At 32.0% G+C, this 25,402-nt stretch overlaps 1 protein-coding gene across 9 annotated transcripts in view; it reads right to left on the bottom strand.

Annotated features, from left to right (window-relative positions):
- Positions 1-25,402, bottom strand: part of LOC129806091 (insulin receptor substrate 2-B) — a 326,272-nt gene that overhangs the window by 41,324 nt on the left and 259,546 nt on the right. For 6 of the 9 annotated variants that reach the window (XM_055854433.1, XM_055854428.1, XM_055854429.1 and 3 more), the window contains exons 3-4: positions 6,383-6,689; positions 1,968-2,119 (exon numbers count right to left, since the gene is read on the bottom strand). In XM_055854433.1, coding sequence (XP_055710408.1) covers positions 1,968-2,119; positions 6,383-6,689 — 459 coding nt within the window. Of the gene's footprint in view, positions 1-587; positions 768-1,967; positions 2,120-6,382; positions 6,690-25,402 lie in introns of all 9 variants that reach the window. The other 3 variants (XM_055854426.1, XM_055854424.1, XM_055854430.1) reach the window with 1 other exon arrangement.

A 25,402-nucleotide genomic window follows, 5' to 3' on the forward strand; every position in this document is an offset into this window, starting at 1 on the left:
TTGACAAGTGTCAATATGGGTTCCCTGTCGAACAGACGTTCCTCCGACCCTATGACATTGTCATACTGTTACAGAATTCCCCTACTGGATCGTTTTTTACTTATAAATGGCACATTCTTATTAAGTTCTTCCCAAAGAAACTTGAGGGTTAATTTATGTGAATTCCGCTCTTAAGGGCTTTTCTAAAGTCCATTTAAGTCAAGTAGAAAACTTTGAATGATTGTTTAATGAACTAATTGCATGAAATGGCCATATAATGCAGCTAAAGAAGAAGCCTAGAGCGAAAAAAGCATGATTTTCTCGCAATTGCATCCCAAAATTTTCCATTTTGTAGCTGCATTATAAAGCTCTGCACAGAAAATGAGATGAGATTTTATGAAATGGAATGATGGTGATTGTAAATATGATTAAATCAACATTCGCCTCAATCAAATGTATCCAATTAGACAAGTAATTATAATTAAAATAAGGATCAAATGCAACCAATTTTTGTTTTGCCAAATAAAAGACATTAAAAAAATAATTTTGAATAATATGCTTTCTTTTAGAGATAATAAAAATTTTGGAAAATTTTTGTTTTGGCGTACCATCATGTTGACTTAGGATCATGTCCTCCTCGTGACTACAGGTCAGAGGATTCTTATCTGGACTGCCTCCATCGTGGCATGAAAAAGTGTCCTGTTGTGCACTTTTGAAATTCGGGGCCTGAACAACTGTGCAAGCTGAACTACATGTACTAAAAGTAGACGCATTGGCTGGTGGACTTTCTGTAAATTTTACCAAAGATTTTTTGTTTTGTTTTTTTTTGCCACTTTTTTTCACTAAACTCTTATTTAAATTAATTACAACCCTCTTATTGATTATTCCAAAAATATTTTCTAACATTTATCCTAATTTTTTTGGCTCTAAAATCCAATTGAAAAGATTTTCTGTGTGCGAAACTATATTTTCCAAGATAAAAAATTTTGAAAAAAACCAATTAATACTTTTCTAAGTGCCAAAGAGAAGTATAACCTAAAAATTTTCAAACCGTTTCAATTGAAAAAATGACCAAATAACATTCATGAGTTACTCCTTTCTCTTAGAGCAGACAATACAGGAAATTTTGAAAAATAAAAATAATAAAAAAAAATAATCAAAAGGTGCATTCACATTTAAATGAAATTTTTCCTAAAAATGTATTTATGAAAAAAAAAAACTATACAAAAGAAATAAATGGTGAGTTATTTAAAATGAATATAGCGTGAAATAAAAAAATGAAAAATAATTTTTTCAATATATTTTTTTAATCACAAATACGCAAGAAGTATTAAAAAAAACACAGAGAAATCTAACTACTTTCACTTTTGAATTTTTAAAAATAGAAAAATGAAATTTCTAAAAGTTAAACTAATGTAAACCATGTTTTATTTTTACACATAAATTTCAAATTCCAAGTGTTATAATTAACCCTACTTCAACACATCTGTTATTAAATAGATTAATTTTACGCATGACAAATGACTATTCTACTCAAGATACCACAACATAAATTATTCTAAAAAAAATATACAAAAAAGTGAGATAGTTATTTAAAATAAAAAAAAAAAACTAGAGAGAAAAACTATCAAGCAAATTCACATAATTTTATCATTTAACTATTTACACATTAAATTTTAAAACACATTTGCAAAATTTTTATCGGAAATAATGCATAGTTAAAAAAGGGGGATAAATAAAATTTTATTTTGTGATTTTTCATGAATTTGGTGAAAATCTTTACTATTTATAGCACTCATTTTTGGCGGAAATTTACACAAAAGAGCGAATGGAAATAGGCTTTTTTTTTGTTTAGAGGGGTATTGGAGAGCAAATATTCAATGTGGATGTTGATTTTGTTGTTTTTTTTCCCGGAGGGTGGTTAAGGGTGATACATAAATCTTTTTTTTTGGGGAAAAAAGAGGAATGAGTGAAATTGTTTGACTTACCACCCGATGGTGAAAAATTCATTGGTTTCTGACCAACATGTGTTTGACGTCGCATGGTCATTGAAATAGGCTTGGATGCTTCATTGGCCGAGGAGGAACGAGGCCTCACCGGACCCATGTAGTCTTCACGGTTCTTGCAGCTGGCCGATGCACTGAGAGATTTTAAAGAGATCAAATTAATTTAAAAGGCTTCTTTTAACTTTGGTGACTTAAAAAAACTGGAAACTTTAGGTTAATTCTTCTAAAATTTTAGTATTAGCTTAAGTTTTTACTTTGAGCTCTTTCTTGGGGTAGATTTTAGCACGGGATCTCAAGACCTAAGGCTAGATTGTAGCCTTAGTTTTAAAGTAAACTTGGTACCTTAGATTAAGACTTTAAACATCTGAGCATTATACGGGCTTTAGACCTAAGGCTTAGCCATATGGATTAACTGCTCTAATTTCCTATCAATAACGATTTTTTAGAAAAATCTACCTTAGACTTGGATTATTTAAGATAAATGACTTATTAAGTTCTCAAAAAGCTATAAAATTTCTGGCTATTTGATACCTTCGGGAACTGGGCTAAGCCTCTAGTCTGAAGATCGCTTTAGACCACGCTTTTTCGTTAGCTCTTCTCTGGGGTTAATTTTAGCACGAAATCTTGAAATTTAAGACCAGATTTTAGCCGTGGTATTTAGAGCAAAGAGGTAGATTTTAGCACCAGATCTTAAGACCTAAGGCTAGATTTTATCCTTTAATTTTAAAGTATACTTGAGACCTTAAATTAAGACTTTGAACATCTAAGCATTATACTGGCTTTAGACTGAAGGCTTAGCCATATGGCTTAACTGCTCCAATTTCCTATCAATAACGATTTTTTTAATAATCTTCCTTAGGATTCGATTCGATTATTTAAGATAAATGACCTTCTCAAAGAGTAATAAAATTTCTCGCTGATACCTTTGGGAACTGGGCTAAGCCTCTAGTCTGAAGACCGCTTTAGACTAAGCTTTTTTCGTTAGCTCTTCTCTGGGGTTGATTTTAGCACGAAATCTCCAAATTTAAGACCACATTTTAGCCTTGATATTTAGAGGAAACTTGGAAAATTAGCTCAGTTCTTTGAAAATTTGAGCATTTTTAGCATTAAATTAAATTTATCTTACCGGTCTTCTCTAGGGGTAGATTCTAGCACCAGATCTTAAGACCTAAGGCTAGATTTTATCCTTAATTTTAAAGTAAACTTGGGACCTTAAATTAAGACTTTGAACATCTGAGCATTATACTGGCTTTAGACCTAAGGCTTAGCCATATGGCTTAACTGCTCCAATTTCCTATCAATAACGATTTTTTTAATAATCTTCCTTAGGATTCGATTCGATTATTTAAGATAAATGACCTTCTCAAAGAGTAATAAAATTTCTCACTGATACCTTTGTGAACTGAGCTAAGTCTCTAGTCTTAAGATCGCTTTAGACTAAGCTTTTTTCGTTAGCTCTTCTCTGGAGGTAGATTTTAGTACGAAATCTTGAAATTTAAGACCAGATTTTAGCCGTGGTATTTAGAGGAAACTTGGAAAATTAGCTCAGTTCTTTGAAAATTTGAGCATTTTTAGCATTAACTCTTTCGCGTCCATAGGTTAATGTCATGACTCGGGGAAAAAAGTTTTTTTTGGGTATTTACATTAATTGAAATCTATCTGTTCGTGCACGACATCATAATAGAAGGATGTAAGATTCTTGGCTCATTTTCTCAAGACTCCAGTTAGATTTCAATTAATGTAAATAGCCAAAAAGAAACTTTTTTCCCCGGGTCATATATGACCCTATGGACGCGAAAGAGTTAAATTAAATTTATCTTTCCGTTCTTCTCTCGGGGTAGATTATAGGGTAGATTTTAGTACCATATTCCAAGATCTAAGGCTGGATTTTAACCTTGGCTTAAGGTTCTCAGTTTACTTTAAACATAAAGACTTTGAACATTTGAGCATTAAACTACGTTTTTCTTCAGCTCTTCTCTAGAGTAGATTCCGGGGTAGATTTTAGCACAACATCTTAAAGTAAAGGGTTAGACCTTACTCTTGGTATTTTAAGTAAACTTGGACCCTTAGATTAAATCTTTGAACATATCAGGATTAGATTGAGTGTTTCCTTTTAGCTCCTCTCTGGGGGTAGATTTTAACAGGAAATAGACGGAGACACTGAACCTTTCTTGATTTTCACAATTTTATTCTCTACGACGTTTCGAGGATGGATGTCCTCTTCATCAGGTATCGAATATGGCAGGGAAAATCACGTACAGTTTCTGTGTCAGTCAGTCGAATGGTGAACATCACGGATCAATTCGTGATCAAAGTTCAAGTGCAGTGTAACAACTCCCACCTGTACGTGATTTTCCCTGCCATATTCGATACCTGATGAAGAGGACATCCATCCTCGAAACGTCGTAGAGAATAAAATTGTGAAAATCAAGAAAGGTTCAGTGTCTCCGTCTATTTCCTGCTACATTCTGTCGAACCGAAATTCTTCTGGTAGATTTTAACACGAGATCTTAAGACCCTTATGGATAGATTTCAGTCTTGGTATTAAAAGGCATGGGACTGACAACCTCATCCCGTACAAGAAAAAATAATAATGCATGTCTAGACATCTCCTTGCGGAAAGGCCTTGTTCCTTCATGGAATGTTGTGCTAACATTATTATTGTATTATTATTATTATTAAAAACAAACCCTGAAACTTATTTTAATTCGTTTCAAATTTGAGCATTTGATTAAGTTCTTTTTTAGCTCTTTTCTGTGGGTAAATTATAGTGTAGATTTTAGCACTAGATCTTGAGACCCCTAAGGCTAGGTTTTGGCCTTGATATTCGAAGCAAACTCGGAATCTTAGTTTACTTATTTTGAAATTTGAGTATTAAATTAAGTTTTTCTTTAGCAACCAAGCATTAATTGAGGAGAAATATATAAATTGAAATTGAATTTAGTTCTCGTCTGGAGTAGATTATGGGGTAGGTTTTAGCACGAGATCTTAGAGCTGAAGGCAAGATTTTAGGCTTGGTATTTAAAAAGACTTAAAAATACTTGTTGAATTCTTTAAAAAATTGAGCATTGGATTAAGTTTTTCTTCCAGCTTTTCTCTGGAAGTATATTGCGACAGTGGATTTTAAAATGAGATCTTAAGACCCCTGAGGTTAGATTTTAGCCTTGATAATCAGAGCAAATTTGAAACATTCATTAAATTAAATTCCTTTAAAATTTAAGCATAGGGTTAAGTTTTTTCCTTGGCTAGTCTTAGTGGGCAGATTATAGGGTAGATCTTAGCACGAGATCTCAAAGTGTAAGGCTAGATTGTAGTTTTTGAGTTCAAAGAAAACGTGAAATTCTAATAATTGTTTAAAAATTTAAACAATAAATTATGTTTTTCCCGTAGTTCTTTTCAAAGAGTACATTGCGGGGTTCAGTTTTAGTACGAGATCTTAAAGCTTAAGGATAGATTTAACTCTTGTTGCGTAAAGAATATTTTTACACTTATTGCTTTATTTGTAACAAAAATTGTCAGGAATTAATCAAGTTCTTGCTTAAGTAAACTTTTCTTTCCTTACTTTAGAACCTTATTTTCAAAAACTTAAACTATTTCTCTTTAAATTAAAGCATTAGATTAAGTTTTCTTAAGCTCTTCCCTGTGATTATTGTAAGTGGAATATTTGCTATTTTCAAGGCTATTTTTATGGTTACGGTTTAATTTTATCACTGCTGGTATTTAAAGCAAACACTTGTAACATTAGTTAAATAAATTTGAGCATTAGACAAAGCTTTTGTATAAGAAAAATCTGCAATGCTCAAAACATTCTTTTATAAATTTCAATCATTCATTTTGTAGACGTTTTTGCCTTTAATTTTTCTTCGGAGTAGATTTTTGCACAATAACTGAAAATTTGAAGCTAGCTTTAAGCCTTAGTACTTTATTCAAATTTTTACAACGCTGGTTTATTTTTTTTAATAAAAATTCAGGAAATATTGAATTAATGTTTTTGTTCAAGTAAGCTTTAAGTACGTTTAAAGCCCAAGGCTAAATTCTAGCCTTCGTATTCACAGCAAACTTTAACACGAGATCTTAAAGTTTAAGGCTAGATTTAAGGCTAAGTGTATATATTAACTTATATTTTGCTTTTGAAGCTTTAGTTTAAAATCTCAATCTGTTCAGGTTTTTTTTTAATAGATTGAGGGTAAATTTCACACAATACAAGGGTAAAAATTAAGCTTTTCAGGGTATGAGTTTAAAGTGTATTTATTTACTTATTTTTAGTTTTTTAACCTTTAGATTTTAGAATTTCAATATATTCATTTTTGAGGGGTAAGTTTTACACATATTAAGGCTTAAGTTAAGCTTTTTGCAGCTTAAGCTTGAGCTGTGTGCATCTGAAATAAGTTACTAACCTGATAATTGTTTGGTGCATATTCTCAGCTATGAAGGGATCCTGTGTTTCCATCCAGAGCTCCCCAGCCCCAATTGCACTGTGCCGTCCAACTTCCATGTAGAAGAAGCATTGGGTGTTGCCACACCGTCGGATTGTGGTGAGGAGGAATTCAACACTGCCCAGCCTGTGGTCTCCAGTCACAGTTGTAGCTGATCCCACACGCACCAGCGTCAGGGATTTTTCCGTGAGGCACAAATGGTAGTTACCAATAATGCCTTTATCCTCAGCCAGACCCTTGCGTTGAACTTGAACCGACCACGTGTGCTCTGTGAAAGAAAAATTACATTAGAGAGAGAAGCCTCCCTTATCGACCCGACATTTGACGCCAACTTTCGCCCCCCCCCCATCCCCAAAAAGCACTGGAGGATGAGTTTGGTAAAACCCTTGAGGAGAGGCCTTGGAGGAAATCACCCTTAAACACATATTCTTCTTGGGTTGGGTGTGCATGAGAGCTTTTTCTTCCCTTCTATCTTTTTTTGAAACTTTTTGGCAAATCTGATAAAAATTCTTCTCTGAGCTTTTCTCCTTGATGATTTTTTTTTGTCTTCATTCTCCCACAATAAATTGCTAATTTGGCAAATGATAATTTTTATTGGTGGCGAATATAGGGAGGGATTATTTAAATTATTGCCAAATGGCCAAGGAGTGGAGGGTTTTAGTTTTTGGGGATTGCTCGAACTCAAGATCTCCATCCTGAATCATTAAGAGAAATCCGGAAAGTTAAAATAACATCTTGGTAAGGTTAATTTTACCCAGTCTGGTATTAATCTGAAGTCGGTGTAAATATTACCATTTTAGGTGTATTAAGGGTTAAAATTACGCCTGTTCATGGTAATTTTACCCATAAAAACGTGTAAAATTAACACATGGTTATTTTTACATCTAAAACACTTGAAAAATTAACTGCCATGACAAAGAAAAGTTGGTTGTGCCTTAGTACTTGTACTTAAGTTCTACTATTAAAATTTTTCCAAATTTTGTCTTACTTATGAGTTTGAGCAAATACAAAGATCATAAGCTTAAAAGCTCTGTTACAAAAAGTACTAGAAAGTACATCCCGAACTTTTCGATGAAACTCCGATTATAAAGCAACAGTTTCAGTCCGACTTTTTGAATTTTTACCTGACTTTTGAAAACGTGCTGTTTTCTGTCCGACTTTCCAAATGTTATCCTGCTTTATCAAATGAGTTCGAGCAAGTTCAAAGCCGAAAAACTCAAAAAGCTCAATTTGACAATGTACCAGAAAGTAAATCGCGTATTTTTTGCTTCAATTCCAATTATAAAGTAACATCTTCAGTTTGACTTTTTAAATTTTGATCGCCTTTGGAGATCGAGCTGTTTTTTGACCGATTTTCCAAATTTTATCCTACTTTGTCAGCTGAGTTCGAGCAAATTCAAAGCTCAAAAGTTCAAAAACTTCCGATTATAAAGTAACTTCTTTAGTCCGAGTTTCTAAATTTTGTCCGACTTTTGAGATCGTGCTCTTTTCTGTCTGACTTTCCAAATGTTATCCTAATTTATCAGCCAAGTTCGAGGAAATTCGAAACCAAAAAAGTTCAAAAGCTCAATTTTACAATGTATCAGAAAGTAAATCGCGTATTTTTCGCTGAAATTCCGATTGTAAAGTAACTTCTTTAGTCCGATTTTTTAAATTTTGATCGACTTTTTAGATCGTGCTGTTTTCTGTCCGACTTTCCAACTTTTATCCTACTTTATCAGCTAAGTTCGAGCAAATTCATAGCTCAAAAGCTCGAAAAGCTCAATTTTACAATAAATCCCGCACTTTTTGCTGAAATTCCGATTGTAAAGTAACTTCTTTAGTCCGACTTTTCAAATTTTTGAACGACTTTTGAGATCGTGCTGTTTTCTGTCCGACTTTCAAAATTTTATCCTGCTTTATCAGCTGAGTTCGAGCAAATTCAAAGCCCTAAAGCCCAAAAAGCTCAATTTTACAATAAATCCCGCACTTCTTGATGAAATTCCGATTATAAAGTAACTTCTTTAGTCCGAGTTTTTAAATTTTTGATCGACTTTTGAGATCGTGCTGTTTTCTGTCAGACTTTCCAACTCTTATCCTGCTTTATCAGCTGAGTTCGAGCAAATTCAAAGCCCAAAAGCTCAAAAAGCTCAAAAAGCTCCGGTTTTAAAGTAAATTCTTTAGTCCGACTTTTTAGACTTTGATCGACTTTTGAGAACGTGCTGTTTTCTGTCCGATTTTTCAAATTTTATTCTGCTTTATCACCTGAGTTCAAACAAGTTCAAAGCCCAGAAGCTCAAAAATCACAATTTTACAATAAATCCCGCACTTCTTGATGAAGTTCCGATTATAAAGTAACTTCTTTAGTCCGACTTTTTAAATTTCTGATCGACTTTTGAGAACGTTCTGTTTTTTGTCCGCCTTTCCAAATGTTATCCTGCTTTATCAGCTGAGTTCGAGCAAATTCAAAGCCCTAAAGCCCAAAAAGCTCAATTTTACAATAAATCCCGCACTTCTTGATGAAATTCCGATTATAAAGTAACTTCTTTAGTCCGAGTTTTTAAATTTTTGATCGACTTTTGAGATCGTGCTGTTTTCTGTCAGACTTTCCAACTCTTATCCTGCTTTATCAGCTGAGTTCGAGCAAATTCAAAGCCCAAAAGCTCAAAAAGCTCAAAAAGCTCCGGTTTTAAAGTAAATTCTTTAGTCCGACTTTTTAGACTTTGATCGACTTTTGAGAACGTGCTGTTTTCTGTCCGATTTTTCAAATTTTATTCTGCTTTATCACCTGAGTTCAAACAAGTTCAAAGCCCAGAAGCTCAAAAATCACAATTTTACAATAAATCCCGCACTTCTTGATGAAGTTCCGATTATAAAGTAACTTCTTTAGTCCGACTTTTTAAATTTCTGATCGACTTTTGAGAACGTTCTGTTTTTTGTCCGCCTTTCCAAATGTTATCCTGCTTTATCAGCTGAGTTCGAGCAAATTCAAAGCCCAAAAACTCAAAAAGTTCCCATTATAAAGTAACTGGCTTTAGTTCGACTTTTTAAATTTTTGATCGACTTTTGAGAACGTGCTGTTTTCTGGCCGATTTTCCAAACTTTATCCTGCTTTATCACCTGAGTTCGAGCAGGTTCAAAGCCCAAAAGCTCAAAAAGCTCAATTTCACAATAAATCCCGCATTTTCGATGAAATTCCGATTATAAAGTAATTTCTTCAGTACGACTTTTTGAATTTTTGATCGACTTTTGAGAACGTGCTGTTTTCTGGCCGATTTTCCAAACTTTATCCTGCTTTATCACCTGAGTTCGAGCAGGTTCAAAGCCCAAAAGCTCAAAAAGCTCAATTTTACAATAAATCCCGCATTTTCGATGAAATTCCGTTTATAAAGTAACTGCTTTAGTCCAATTTTTTAAAATTTTGATCGACTTTTGAGATCGTGCTGCTTTCTGTCCGACTTTCCAAATTTTATCCTACTTTTCAGTTAAGACCGAGCAAATACAAAGCCCAAAAGCACAAGAAGCTCTGTTTCAAAAAGTATCAGACAGTAAATCCCGCACTTTTCAGCTAGTAATCCAGCTAAGAAGTATAACAATGAAATCATTAGTTTTATTTTTACTCCACCAACGTACTCAATGGAAATTATGCGTGTTTATTTGTTAGAGGTCCTTGAAATGGAAACAAATTCCACGAATTTCTTCCAAATTTTACGATTGAATTCAAATGTCTTGACTTTTCATTGCTCTGCCGCACATATTAATGCTTTTCTGGGTGGTTAAAAATGCGTATACAGCACCACCCAACAATCTCAAAAAAAAAATAAGAGACGAAGTTTAGCAAAAGAAAAAAAACCTCTCAAGAATTGTTCTAAGACAACCCAATTTTCCTATTGATTTTTTTTGTTCATTCCAAGCACAATAAAGGGGAGTGGAAAGTCAAGAAAATGAAATGTTCTAATTTTTGGTAAGAGTAGCAAAAAAAAAAGAATCTTGGTCTGAAATGATGTGAAGAAAATCGAGTGGCTGAAGAAAATATCCACAGAAATGACCAACAATACCAATTTATTTGGTCGTCTGTGCGACAATCTCCTACGAGACGTTGATGTTTTTGAATAAATCGTTTCAGTGGCGATAGAGTGGGGTAAGGAAATGATATCTAGCTCTATATGCTAAAATATTCTTCCTAACCTAGCCTAAGAAAATTCAATTACGTAATCCACAAGACAGTCACACATTTTTCAGCATCTCTCAACAGTTTTTTTTTTCTTTATTCGTTGCCTTCTCGCTCTCGTCAATTTTGACCTTCTTATCACATTCACCATACATACACATCATCTTCAGACCAGACATACTTTTCTTCTATTTCTCTTTGGATTTGAAAACTTTTCCACCCCTTCCCCCCCAAAAAAAAACCGTCGCCCCAAAGAGGAAAAGCAGAAAAAAAGAGCCGGAAATTCAGTAAAAGAGACTATGTTTGGATATCTTGTAAATTTGTTTCCTCCTGACAAAAATGTACCACACACAACTATTCAATTCATAATTTAAATCCCTAAGTGAATATCTTACCCAAAAGAACCATCTTCACCAAGAACAGACACAATTCAGTGAAAATGGAAATTGAAGATTAGATTTCCCACCCTCTACCACCCCATTCCCTAACTCCTTGATTGAGGGTCTAACCCTGTACTAGGATACGAGAGTCAAAAAGCATCATCTTAAGCCACAATCTCATAGATAAAATGCCATTGATAAGGAATTCCATGAGAAAAGCTCGATAGAGGACTTTTTTCTTTCTACTTGTCATCTTCCTCTTTTTTCATCGAGGATAAAATCAATGAAAATAGTTGGGGATCACATGAAATTTTCTTCATTACACTAGCAAACACAACCTCATTTCGTGGAAATATATTAATTTATGCACAACTGAAGCGCACGAAAGCGAAGACTACTCAAGGATTCATTGTACACTGAGAAGAATACCAAATTTAATAAAAAAATCTTTTTTTCTCAAACCGGTAATTTTTTAGTACATGTTCTAAAATTTAGTACTAACAAACACTGAGGTATAAAAATTATTCAAATCTGACAATATCTATTATTGTAAGTCAAAACATTCTCTTTTCACTTGGAAATTGTGTTCTAAACACCTACACTGTACTAAAAAGTTTAATTTCTAAAAATTATTTTTCTCTGAATTCGAACCAGTTTGTAAAGTAATAAGACAAAAATATTATTTGACAATTACTATACTAAAAAAAATACATAATTTTTCCATCGTAACATTCTGGAAAGTGTAGTACTAAAACAAAGTTTGAGAAATGGTAGGAAAGTTATGATTGCAAGTTAGAACTCCGATTCCCAAAATTCAGGAAATGCTCTGTCCTAAAACTTTTCCCTTCAGTTGTAAATTGTGTTCTAAATAAGAATTCGAAAGAGTTTTTGGAGACTTATTGTGCTAAAAGAAAATTCATGATTTTTCAATTTAGCGTTGCATACTGGAAAATTTAGTACTAAATTTCACCAAATTTCAGGAAACGCTCTACCCTAAAACTTTTTCCTTCATTTGAAAATTGTGTTCTAAATACGAACAGTGTACTAAAAAGAATATTTTCATGAATTATTGTCCTACTTATTTGAAAATTTTTAAAATAATAAAGATTTTTGGGGAATTATTGTGCTAAAAGAAAATTCATAATTTTTCATTCATTTTTCAATTTATTGTTGCATACTGGAAAATTTAGTACTAAAACGAAAATTACAAAATTATGACTACAACCCTGTTTTCTAACTTTCAAAAAATACTCTGGCCCAAACTTTTTGCAATAATTATAAATTTTATTTAAATACGTACAGTGTACTAAAGTACTAAAAAACAATATTTTTCTCAAATTATTTTCCTACGAATTTTACCATTCTTTTTTGAATAATGAGTAGAAAAAGTTTTAGAAGATGATCACACTAGAAGTCCTTCATAATTTTCCAATCTTTCATTGTCTGGAAATTTAGTACAAATCTCGATACAAATTTGAATTTCAAATACGAAATAAGAAGAACACACGCAAAATTGGATATCTTTTTTCTTTGCCTTATTCAATTTGCTTAAATTCTGTAAAAAAAAATTAGTACAAGCTTTGTTTTACAGTCATAATTCTCAAAAACCAGGGAGTACTAAATGTAATATTATAGTAACAAAAAGAAAATCACTTAAGTGTTTTTTTTTTTTTGGTGAAACATTTGAACGTTTAATTGTGTTCTAAACGTCCTCATTTAAGACCTCTACACATTTTGAAGAATTTTCGTCAAAAATTGCTTTTTTTAAGAAAATTGTGGAAACGGCAAAATTCTGTCAAGAATGCAATTTTTGACGAACATAGTTTACAATGTGTAGAGGCCTTTATATTAAAGTGTTACATAATTTACAAAAAAAAGTTTAAAAGGTAATGTTTTGCCATGTAAAATTTGTGCCAAGTTTAAGTTTTCTTCTAGCCTTGACTTAGTAAATTTAGTACAAAACATCGTTTCGTAAAAATAATGTAATAATAAGTATTATTTGCATTTAATTTTAAATTAAATAACTCTGAACTTGAGTGTACTAAAAATGTACTAAAGAAATTAAGTATTATTCTTAGTTTGAAAAAGAAAAACAGGTTAGGCTTCATCCAGAATCTGTCGTATCTATAAATTTCCGTTAGAGAAAATTTTAAATGAAATAACTCTGAAGTTTGCTGTACTAAAATTGTACTAAAGAAATTAAGTATTATTTTTAGTTTGAAAAAAAGAGCTTAGGCTTCATCCAGAATCTGTCGTATCTATAAATTTCCGTTAGAGAAAATTTTAAATTAAATAACTCTGAAGTTTGGTGTACTAAAAATATACTGAAAATTAAGTATTGTTTTTAGACTGGAAAAAGAGCATAGGCTTCATCCAGAATCTATCGTATCTATAAATTTCCGCTAGGGAAAATTTAAAATTAAATAACTCTGAACTTTTAGTGTACTAAAAATGTACTAAAAGCTATTTTTAAAGGTACTAAAATGTACTAAAAGGTATTTTTACTTAGATAAAAGAGGTTAGGCTTCATCCAGAGTCTGTCGTATCTAAAGTTTTAGTACACATGTAGAACATTCAGTAAAATCAGCCAAAGTTACACAAAAAAACACTAACTTAAGGAATTTTTCACAGTGTAAATGAGACAGACAACAAAAGTGTTCTTCGGTGAGAGACTGGTGCTTCTCACTTCAGTCTGGAGTGATAAGATTGAGAAAAATTACACTTTTAAATTTTCTAGAACTATATATACTACACATTTGAGTATTTTGCATAAAAATCGATTCTGGGATTAATGCAAAAGGTCACAGCCGAAGACAAAAGTTTTCCGATATTGGAAGACACAAAAAAATTAAGAGACCAAGAGACAAGGAGGAAAAACTTCTGGTGGACATCACTTAAGTGATTAAGATGAGAGAGAAAAGTCATTAGAAAGATTTCTTTTATTTCTCGCCGTGCGAGGTAATTCATTTTCCGCTTTTCTCCCCTAATTGTAGAAGTATAAGGAGGATGGGATGGGAGATTTAGAGAAAACTTCAAGAGTAAGATACCGGATATCAAATAGCGAGGAATAAGGAAGAAAAATTCTCAAGTTTCACGAAGAATGAGCAATTGAGGAGGCTGCATCTTGGCATCTCTTGCATTAATTCATTAGAGTTGAAGGAGGATGTGTGTTGATTTGTGTTGCAAGAGTGTCTCTTCTTGGTGCTCCAGAAAATGCCAGCCTCTTCTGCATCTTCCTGTTTTTGCACATTTTTCACTCATTCTTCATATGAAAACTCTCTTACTTGGAGCATCTTCCGTTTTTTTTTGCTATAATAGGACTAACATGGATATAAATTTCTCAGTATTTCCCTCAATCCACCCAGAGAACCCATCTTCTTGTGTGAACACAAACATTTAACCCAGAAAGACAAAAGGAATAAAATAAGCGACAACATCTCACAACTCAACAGTCTTTTATTATATTGTCTCTCCATCATATACGAAGTAATGCATGAAGTCAGACCATAAGGAATTTCATTCATTTCCTATATCTCGCTTGGAATTATTATCGTCATAATACCTATTTATCGCTTGAGTAAGTCTCAACGTACTTTGTGTGGGATTTTATGGAGTTTGCCAATCATGAAGCACTTCATTTTCTCCTCCATGTGCCTCTCAATCTCATCTCAAAGTCGCTCATTTGCCTAAGATTTACCTTCTTCTTCTTTCCCAATAATATAAAATTTTCAATAATAAAAAAATTCTGACAAGATAAGGGTAAATTAGGCTAATTCAAAACTTGCTCCAAATGGAGATTTTTCGCTACTCTAAATGGAAACGTCATTGTTTTCAGGATAATTCTAGTACTAAATTATTATATTTATATATTTTCTATACCACAGTTTCATTATTTAGTTAATTTTGCTCCAAAGAAAGCCGAAATCCATTCATATTCACAAATTTTAATTTGTTAATTTCTCAGAAATATTAAAGGTGTACCATTTCACCATCGAATTTTTCATCGATCGACCATGTTTTCCAATGAAAAACACAATGAAGTGACTGTTTTTATTCGTTTTATTTAACATTTATGTCATATTTCTGGCTAATTTTAGTTAAATTACAGTAGAGTCTCCTAAATTCGAACGCTCGGGGGGTATTTTTGACATTTCTCACCTCCCAAATTCGAACGATTCTTTGAAAACTAACGAAATTTGTGTAAGATTAAAATGTACTTTGAATCAAATTCCCGTACTTTCTCGCATGTTTTAGTGGTAACATACTTCCTTTTCATTTTACACGACCATAATGTATATAAACATTCAGGAAGAAGCACAAGAAGCACTTGATAAAGTTTCTAGATGCGTCATCGAATGTAGACACTCCAAACTTATTCAGGAATCAAAGACCTTTAAAATCAGACCAAATTTGTTCGAATCCAAAGCATATATCACCCTTAACCTTGAAAATTACATATCTTTTTTCAAATATTTAAAAGAAAAATCGTTATAACCGTTTTCAACCTCAAGGCATTACCATACCTCTCCTTGTAGAGTTCGAGCAAAGGAATCCATCAATTCTAATTGAATAATACGAGTAATTTCTGTTTAGAATGCGACAAGTAATACCACAAATTCCAATGCTGTAAAAAAAACCTAAATTTAAATAATTGTACGCCGTAAAACTAGAGTCATAAATAACGAATTTCCGTACACAATTTTTTTTTGCCTCCCTCATCTGCAGTTTCGAGAGAAAATCTCTGTAGAACAAATTGTGGGCGTTGTTTTGAAGACACATCAACATTTTAGAAATGATTTTTTCAGTCACTGTAATTATGTTTTTTTTCTGCCTTCTTGTGAAGCATTTATATGTTTTTTTTTCTCCAAAATAAATGCTTTGTCACTGTCTTTATCAAGCATACACACGCAGAACATTGGCTCTGAAATCAATGTATTTAGCGCTATATTCGTGCCCCATTGCAAATATAATCCGGAATTCACTAGAAATGCTGAATTACTCATTCGTCTAAATCAGTTTGTTGTTTTTCTCGTTAGTTTATGCGCCACACAATGTTCCTCTTTGCAAAACTACAACGTAGATTTTTTGGACGCAATTTGCTAATAAAGTCCCTTGTTCTTCTTTTTTTCAGAAATTGCATTAGAAGGGTTGCAGTTCACTCTAAATCTAAATTATTTCCAAAGACAAAAAATCATAGGGGAAGGTGGGAAAAGTTCATACAGTAAAATTTGTCATGACAATTTTGGAAGAAAAAGAGAAAAAATGGATTTATTATTTTTATAGCAAGTTTCGAGTTTATAGCAAGTTTCCAGAAAGATTATTTTCTTATGATACCATTGCATTTATTTAAATATTTAGTTTAAAAATATTCGTGAAATAAACTTTAATATGTGAAGTTTAGTATATTTTATAGCAAATTTTTAGGAAGTCAGAACTGGTAAATTATAGGTGAAATGATGTAAAGCTGCGTGATTGCAGCTAAAAGAAGAAAAACTATGAGGAAAATTATGTTCTTTATCAAAGTTCTTTATCTAGTGATTTATAATATTGCAGATTCCTATTTTTATTTTTTACGGGCCATTTCCAATAAGCAATTTTTCGAAAAAAGTTCAATTATGTTGAACTTTTTTTTATGAAAGCTCATAAATAAAAATAGGAAACAGTTTTTCACGCTGTTCCTATCGGGTACAGCGCCATCCAACGAGTATCTTCTGACACATGCCAGTGACTTATCAGCTGAGCGAATTCCCATAAAAAAAACTTGTTTTTTTCACAGTGAAGGTGGTTTTTGTGAGAAAAAGCTCAATTTTGTTGAACTTTTTCGCATAAAAGCATAGAAATAAAAATTGGGAACAGTTTTCTACGCTGTTTCTATCGGGTACAGCGCCATCCAACAAGTATCTTCTGACACTTGCATGCCAGTGACTTGTGAGCTGAGCGAATTCCCATAAAAATCTTGTTTTCATTTCACAGTGAAGGTGTTTTTATGAGAAAAAGCTAAATGATGTTGAACTTTTTCGCATAAAAGTTTAAAAGATAAAAAAATGGGAACAGTGTTCCATGCTGTTCCTATCGGGTACACTGCCATCCAACAAGTATCTTCTGAGACTTGGATGCCAGTGGCTTGTCAGCTGAGTGAATTCTCATAAAAAGCTTGTTTTCATTTCACGGTGAAGGCGTTTTTCCATAAAATTCAAGTAATTGTGGGTTCCTTGGAGGTGAAAATAGAGCTTTCACTGAGAAATTATCCTTTTGTGTAGGATACGGTATGCCCGGAACTTTAATTTACGGTGAAAAACGGGCAGAGTGTCAGAAGTGCGTTAAAAAATTGTCTTTTCTTATTTTAAGTGGAAATTGTTACAATTTCCCCTGATTATCTCTTTTCCTGTCTTAATTTGCATACCAAACGATTAAAGATATCCTTTACCAAAACAATTAAATGTCAACAAGATGTTCTGATTCAAAAATGGGATTTCTTGTGAGTATTTTTTTTTTGTGAATTGATGAGAATTACAAAAATCTGAAATCTTTCTCAATGAAAATGGCTAATGAATTGGATTTATCCAAACATCTAGAATCAATCTGCGTTTTATAGCACATTTATGGAAATATTTTGACTGTAATATGCGGAATTTATTAATATTTTACGCTCGATTTAACAATTCTCTTGCTGTAATTCCGATTTTCTTAACTATAATATTTATATGTTTTATAGCAATTTTATAGCAAAGTTTAGAATAAAAATTCTCAGTTACAGAATAATGTGATGTGGACTATATCTAGAAATTGGCAAAAATTGATATTACCAAATTAATATTTAGACTTCAAATTTAACAATAGGATGGATCCGTATTTTATAACATGTTTATAGGAAGAATTTTATTAATTTTAAATAAAGGGAATTGATTGAAAAATTTTCTTGCTATCAGAATGAATTTTCTTTGGATATATGGCTTACTATAGTATTCATCTATTTTTATAGCAACTCTTATTATAGCAACTCTTTTTCATTGGAATTTTGTGTATTCAAAAAAAAGGTGAAACATGTTTTTTACATGACTGGTATATACAACCTGAGAAAGAGCTTTTCCACCGTTTTGCTTCGGAGGTTGGTTACTAACGCTAAGACGGCGGAGGACGCTGAAAATTACACGGGATCTCAGTTAAACGAAACTGTACTTCGAAAGCATTGTTGATGAATAAATTTATCTATATCTTTATAGCATCGCCTTTTATGCTTAGAATAAGGATTCACAGTATCAGATTAAAAGTATTGTTACAATTTAGGTATCCCTTAGACTTAAATTAATCGACTAGTCATGTTCAAAGTTTCCCACTCTCCCGTTTGACATTCCAAAGAAATTCCCGAACATTTCATGTGTCAATTCAAACGATAAATTTGGATGCTATCTCCGGTAGAATCGAGTGATTTGCAAATGGTAATCCGATCTTTGCATCACAATTTACAACCTCATTTTTAATTCCGCCAAGATCAACATTTTCTTGTTCTTAATCTTAAGATCTCTTACTAATCGTCCGGTGCTTGTTTTTGTGCATACACAATTAGGCACAAAAGTGAAGCACCACATTTCTGAAATTCCAACAAAACACTTTGATGCAGAATCAGATAGTGATCCCCATCTGCAAAAATATGCAACAATTTCAATTTATCTTCTTATTTGCCAAAGTCCTCTCTTCAATGCTTATTCTCCTGTCTCGCCAATGTATTTCTGTATGGAACAGATTACATCCCAAAGTCTAGTTGTAGACAATTTTCCTCCTTGAATACCCCTGGCCTCACCTATATATATTTTTATTTACCATTCGTGGTCGCGTTGAGCAAACACAGATACTCCCAAGAACGACAAATCATCGTGATTAGATGGAATTCAAATACGAGACGTGCACCACAGTAACGTATCTTTTAGCATGAAACGTGAACAATGCAAGATAATCTCCCAACAAGTTTATTTGATTATTGTTTACTTGAAAAATTCCATCTATAATATCCGTACAGTAATTTCCCAATAAAAATCTTTGACATTGTTGAGAACTAATTCTTTTGCCAAATCATTTTCAATTCCGAAGGAAATGGCCACTGGAAAATTACATTTTGTTTACAAGAATTTTTTTTGCAAGAAAAATGACAAAAGAAAAGCTACTAAAGTACAAGAAAATTCAGGAAAAAACTTCCAATTGTCACTTTATTATTATCAATTCTTCAATTGTATTTTAACATTCTCGACACACATTTTCATTGGGAGAAAGAAGAATAAATATAATAGAGAAAAAAACGCTTAGGAATTTTTGTCTCTTCTTTTAAATTAATACAAGTAAAAAAATGTATTTTTCCAGAATTGTAATAAAAGTCGAACAGTATATTTAGTTATGCAGCTTGTGAAATTTACTATCCAATGTCCAGGTAGCAAAATTCACTATCCAACTAGTAAAATTTCCTATCCAGCTATTAGAATCTATTATCCGAGCGAAATTCATTATTCTTCAAGTAGAGTCTAATATCCGGGTAGTTAAATTTATTATCCAGCTAGTAAAGCTTATGATTCGGGCAAGCAAAATTCACTATTCGGATAGTAAAGTTTACGATCCGGTCATTAGAATCTAATATCCAGCTAGTAGAATTATTACAAAGCTAGTAAATTTTACGATCCATCTAGAATCATTCACTATCTGGAAATTAGAATTTAATATCCGGATAGCGAAATTTATTATCCGGATAGTAAAATTTATTAAACATCTATAAGACTCTAATATCCTACTAGCGCTATTTACTATCCAGTAATTGGAATCTAATATCCGGCTAGTAGGATTTGTTATCCAGCTAGCTAACGATCCTGTTAAAGCAATTAGAGTCTAATATCCTGGCAGTAAAATCCACTATTCGGTTATTAGAATTTATTATCCGGCTAGTAAAGTTTACGATCCGGTTATCAGAATCTAATATCCGAACAGCGAAATTCTCTATCTGGTTATCAGAATCTAATATCCGGGTAGCGAAATATCTTATCTGACAATTAGAATTTAATATCCGTCAGGTAGAATTATTGCACAGCTAGTAAAGTTTACGCTGCATATAATAACATTCACTATCCGGTAATTAGAATTTAATATCGGGATAGCGAAATTTATTATCCGGCTAGTAAAATTTATTCAACATCTGTAAGACTCTAATATCCGACTAGCTCTATTTATCAACCAGTAATTGAAATCTTATATCCGGCTAGTAGGATTTGTTATCCAGCTAGCTACCGATCCAGTTAAAAATATTATTTTATCCAGCAATTAGAGTCTAATATCAAGGTAGTAGAATTCACTATCCGGTTATTAGAATTTATTATCCGGCTAGTAAAGTCCACGATCCGGTTATCAGAATCTAATATCCGAACAGCGAAATTTTCTATCCGGTTATCAGAATCTAATGTCCGGCTAGCGAAATATCTTATCTGGCATTTAGAACCTAATATTCAGCTTGTTAAATTTATTTATTATCCAGTCAGTAACGTTTATCATTCAGCTAACGATATTTATTATCCAGCAATTTGAGTCTAATATCCGTCTAGTAAAGTCTACGATATAGCTATCAGAATCTATTATCGGAATAGCCAGATTTTCTATCCAAATAGTAAAATTTACTATCCGACTATGGAAATATAATATTCGGTTTACGAAATTTCTTATCTGACAATTAGAATCTAGTATCCGGATGGTAAAATTTATTATCCAGCTAGTAAAATTCACTATCCGGCTATGAAATTTTAATATTTGGCTAGTGAAATTAGGTATTTGGATAACAGAATCCATCTAAAAGCGTCTAGATCTAGATCCGGATGGTAAAATTTATTATCCAGTTCGTAAAATTTACAATCCGGCTTTGAGAACCTAATATTCGGTTGGCAAAATTAGTTAATAAATTTTACTGTCAGAATGTAATATCCGCCGAACGACATTTACTATCTGGCAGTTACAATCCAATATCCGGCTAGTAAAATTTCCCATCCGACTAACAAAATGTACAATAAAACTATTAGAAATATTTGACTATCGAAAATTCCTATCCGGATAGTAAAATTTATTATCCAGTTTGTAAAATTTACTATCCGGCTATGAGATTCTAATATTTGGATAGTCAAGTTTACTGTTTGGATAAAAGGATCCATCTAAAAGCGTGCATATTCTACAATTTCTTACAATCCTTCAAATATCCCATATGTTGGATGACTTTTTTATTATCCGGATTTATTTATTATCCGGATTTTCTGGAGGAATGTAAATTTCAATGATACTCAATGTGATTTTGTCGTATCTTTTTATAACGATCTACAACAAAATTTAGAATGATAGAAAGTTTAAAGAGTCTTTTAAAGTCCTTCAAACTAGCAACAAAGGGTCCCTCTACTCTACTTCATACGATTAATTCTTGAGAAAGGAATGTTATTCAATTCAATTTTCACTTCGTTTTTTTTTTCAATTTGACACTTCAACTGCAATTCTTTGAATTATAGCAAAACAAAATCACTTTTATAATACAGAAAGACACATATCCCCATAGGAAGAAAATGTTGTTTACAATTGCAAGTGAATGCAAATGAAATTATATGCAGATAAACTAATTGCATAGTATTGAATGCAATTAGGTGAATGGAAAACACCAATTTTCTCGCTTCAGCATTATTTTTTCTTTTTTTTTCAATTTTATCTAGATTTTACTAGGCAGCAAATTCCATTTTATTATAAAACACTGTGTCTCTTGCCTTATAACCTTATTTAAAATTCCCCTAATTTTATATGAAAGACAAACTCATAAATTTACGTAAGAAAATTGTGCTGAGTGATTGAAAAATTAATAATTCATAAATCTATTTGAAAAAAAATAGATATTATATTATATTGCCTGCACCTTTTGGAAAATTATGCTTTTCAATCATAACCAATTTATAGCCCTATTTTATCTTTTTTTTTGGCAAGACTTAAATATTTCAAAGAAAATGCAATTTAAAACTTTTTTTTTAAGAAGTATCCATTACTTCACCCCCTACCACCGTGTCCATGGTATTTTTCCCCAGAACTGTTTAACATCCAAAAAGTGCAATTGATATAAATAACATATGAAAATTGTTGTTATACCCAAAAGTCGTTTTTCCTCAAATATAGGCAACATTAATAAAAATGCCATTAAATTGATAAAGTTCCTGGGAATTTCTCATGGTCGTGGTATCCCACGAAAAATACATTGAGACGATAGGCGCCACATTGGAGGCACCCAAATGCACCCAACAACATATCTATATATATACTGCCCCATTATACACTTGTTATTTTCTTCGTGGCCACGATGAAAACTCCTTTGGAGCTAACCAAAGCCCAGAGGAGACGCCCACATTGCACTTATGGGCGAGAGCAATTTTTACCGTGGTTGCACGCAATCAATATTGCAAGAAAATACATTAAAAATTTTTTTTCACTTTTTCAACTTCCCCCCTTCAAAAAGGAAAAGAAAAGAGGCACCAAAGACAATTCACTAAAAACCACAACGGGAATTTAGGGAGGAAAACAATGAGAAACTTAAGCTCGTTGACAACAAATTTATGAATTAATTACATGTAATTAAGTGTAATAAAATATTTAATTACAGTAGACTTACGATGTGATAGAAAAAGTATAAAAGTAGCTAAAAGCTTTTTCCAACTCGAAATATACTAAAATTTAAATGAATTTAGCAAATATTGTAGAATTTTTGTAAAATTTGAGGTTATGTCAAAATGATAGATTGGTTTTATCATCGCTACAGGTCCAATGTACAGTTTCTATTCAATAAATCCTACAGTCTAACTGCGAAATCATCAAAATCAGACTAATTGAACTCAAAATATATAAATAAAAAACAAATTTTGAGGTTATGTTTAAAAAGACATAGGGGAAGTGTGTCAAATTTCGGCCTGTTTCTAATTTCGGCCACTTTAAGTGTAATTTCGGCATTGGAAATTAATTAAAATTATGTATGTAATCTTCGAATAGTCAATGAATTCATTTTGCTTTTAAATATTTATTCATTTTAGGATGAATTAACACAAAGACCGTTAAATTTTAGGTAATAATTTGAATTTAAATTGCGTTGTAAAAACTACGTGTGGAATGGAAAGAGACTTACAAAAAATCTGACAGATCGCTTGTGTTTCTAGCAGTCTTGTGATTTGTGGTGAAATGCAGAAGGTTTTCCTTCGGTGTTTTTCATGAAAATTTATTAGTTTTCATTAAAGATTCTTTCTGTTTATGATAATAGTGAATCAATCTATAAATTTCGCGTAGAATTTCCCAACTGGATCCTGTATTTCGCGTAGAAAAATAGATACTTTGTGAGCGTCTCTCCGGTGAGATAATGTTTCATATTCCGGCAACATCTTTTGCTTTTCTAAATTTTTTATTCATATTATGTTTTTTTTTTCAATCAGAAATTCAGAAAAATCAATTGAAAATCCCATTCATATCAGTTACTAAAAGCTTCATACAGCTCCTTCACTTAAAGAGAAATCCGAAAAAGTTAAAATAAATTCCGGAAATGTTAATTTTACCCTGCAATATTGATCCGAAATCGGTGTAAATATAACCCATTTTAAGTGTATTAGGGGTTAAAGTTACCCGTTTTTATGTTATTTCCACCCTTAAGAAGGTGTAAAATTAACATAAAAAATGTTGATATATTTTTACACCTAAAAAGTGTTAAAGTTATGAGGAAAAAAAGTTAATCGCACCCCCAATTTTTTCTCAGTGTTGCAATGGCCATTCGACGCTCACTATGCTTTAAAGTTGTCCTGCTTCTGAATTTAAGTACGACAATTTGTCATATGACATTGTCATGTCGCTGCAGAATTCCCCTACAGGAAACTTATAATTTTACTGAAGTCTATTATTTGATTTTGGTTGATGTTCTTAATAAATACAAAAATTGAGGTTATATTGTACATCATAGAGGGTAAGATGTAGTAATTTGGAATCATGTCTAATTTGGAACTTTCATTTCGAGAATATATTTCAAAAAGCTTTTAAGTAATAAAGGCAAGTATTTACTTGCAAAATAATCACAACTGAAAGATTTGAATTGAAGTGGTTTTTAAGGTTTGTTTTGAGGTTATGTTTAAATGTGATAGAATGGCTTTAGCGACACTAAAAGAAACTTTTCTAAAGATAATTTAAAAGCCTCTAGAGAATTCTGAAGAACAAAAGTTAGTATTTGCAAAATAATCAAAATTGAATGATTTTTGCCAAAGTAGCATTTATAAAGTTTGTTTTGAGGTTATGTTTGAGATGATGGTTTGACCTTATCGCTAACAAAGATAACTTGGATATAAATAACTTCAAATGCTCCAAAACTTGTTTATCTGCAAAGTGACTAAAATCAAAAGGTTTTATCTGAAGTAATTTTCCTAAAGTTTGCTTTGAGGTTATGCTTGAAATGATACATTGACTTAAGTACTATTAAACATAACTTTTCAATGGATAACTTTAAATGTTTCAAAAATCAATTAAATAGCACAGACTAGGGTTTGATTGCAAAATCGAAAGATATTGAGCGTAAGTTAAAGTGCCCTGGAGTCGACCGGTTCCTCGACTCGACCGGTGGTCAATATTAGAATGTTTTAATGGATGGTGAATTTCTATAAAATTGTCACTGATTCGTATTTATTTATGGAATAATTAACCTATTAATGTTTGATCATATGCCAAATATTAGTGCAAATATAAATAAATTGAATAAATAACTCTACCGGTCGAATTGAGAAGCCGGTCGACTTGAGGGCACTTTAACTTAGTTGTTCTTTTAAAAAATTGGTTTTGAGGTTATGTTTGAAATGATGCATTGCCTTCAGCGCTATTAAAGATAACTTCTCTATGGGTAATTTCAAATGCTTCAAAAATCTTTTAAGTTACAAAATATAAGTTTTACCTACAAAAGGACAAAAAACCAGAATTTAACTGAATTAATTTTCTTAAAGTTTGTTTTGAGGTTATGTTAGGAATGATGCATTGACCTTATTGCCACTAAAGAAAGCTTATCAATGGGTAACTTCAAATGCTCCAGAAAATTTCTTATGCAACAAAAGCTATTTTTAGGATTAAGATTATCAACAAAAATAAAAAAAAATTCAGCTGAAGCAATAATTAAATGAAAATTTTGGGGTTATGTACAATTTTTTCTGGAATATTGTTTCAACTGTCCCGAAATAATAACTGTAGGATGTTGTACTTCGATCTGTGCTTTATTCTAGTCTAGTGGGACAATCAGATGATTTCTGCTGAAGTTATTAACCAAACGAAAATTTGAGGTTAGGTTCGAATGTTATTTGTCTTCCACTGAACAATCTATATTAAAATATTCTAAGAATTTTACGAACTTTTGTTCAATTGTTAATTGTTTTATGTACAGAGAATCGTCAA

Source organism: Phlebotomus papatasi, chromosome 3, assembly GCF_024763615.1.
Source record: "Phlebotomus papatasi isolate M1 chromosome 3, Ppap_2.1, whole genome shotgun sequence".
Taxonomy (NCBI): Eukaryota; Metazoa; Arthropoda; class Insecta; order Diptera; family Psychodidae; genus Phlebotomus; species Phlebotomus papatasi.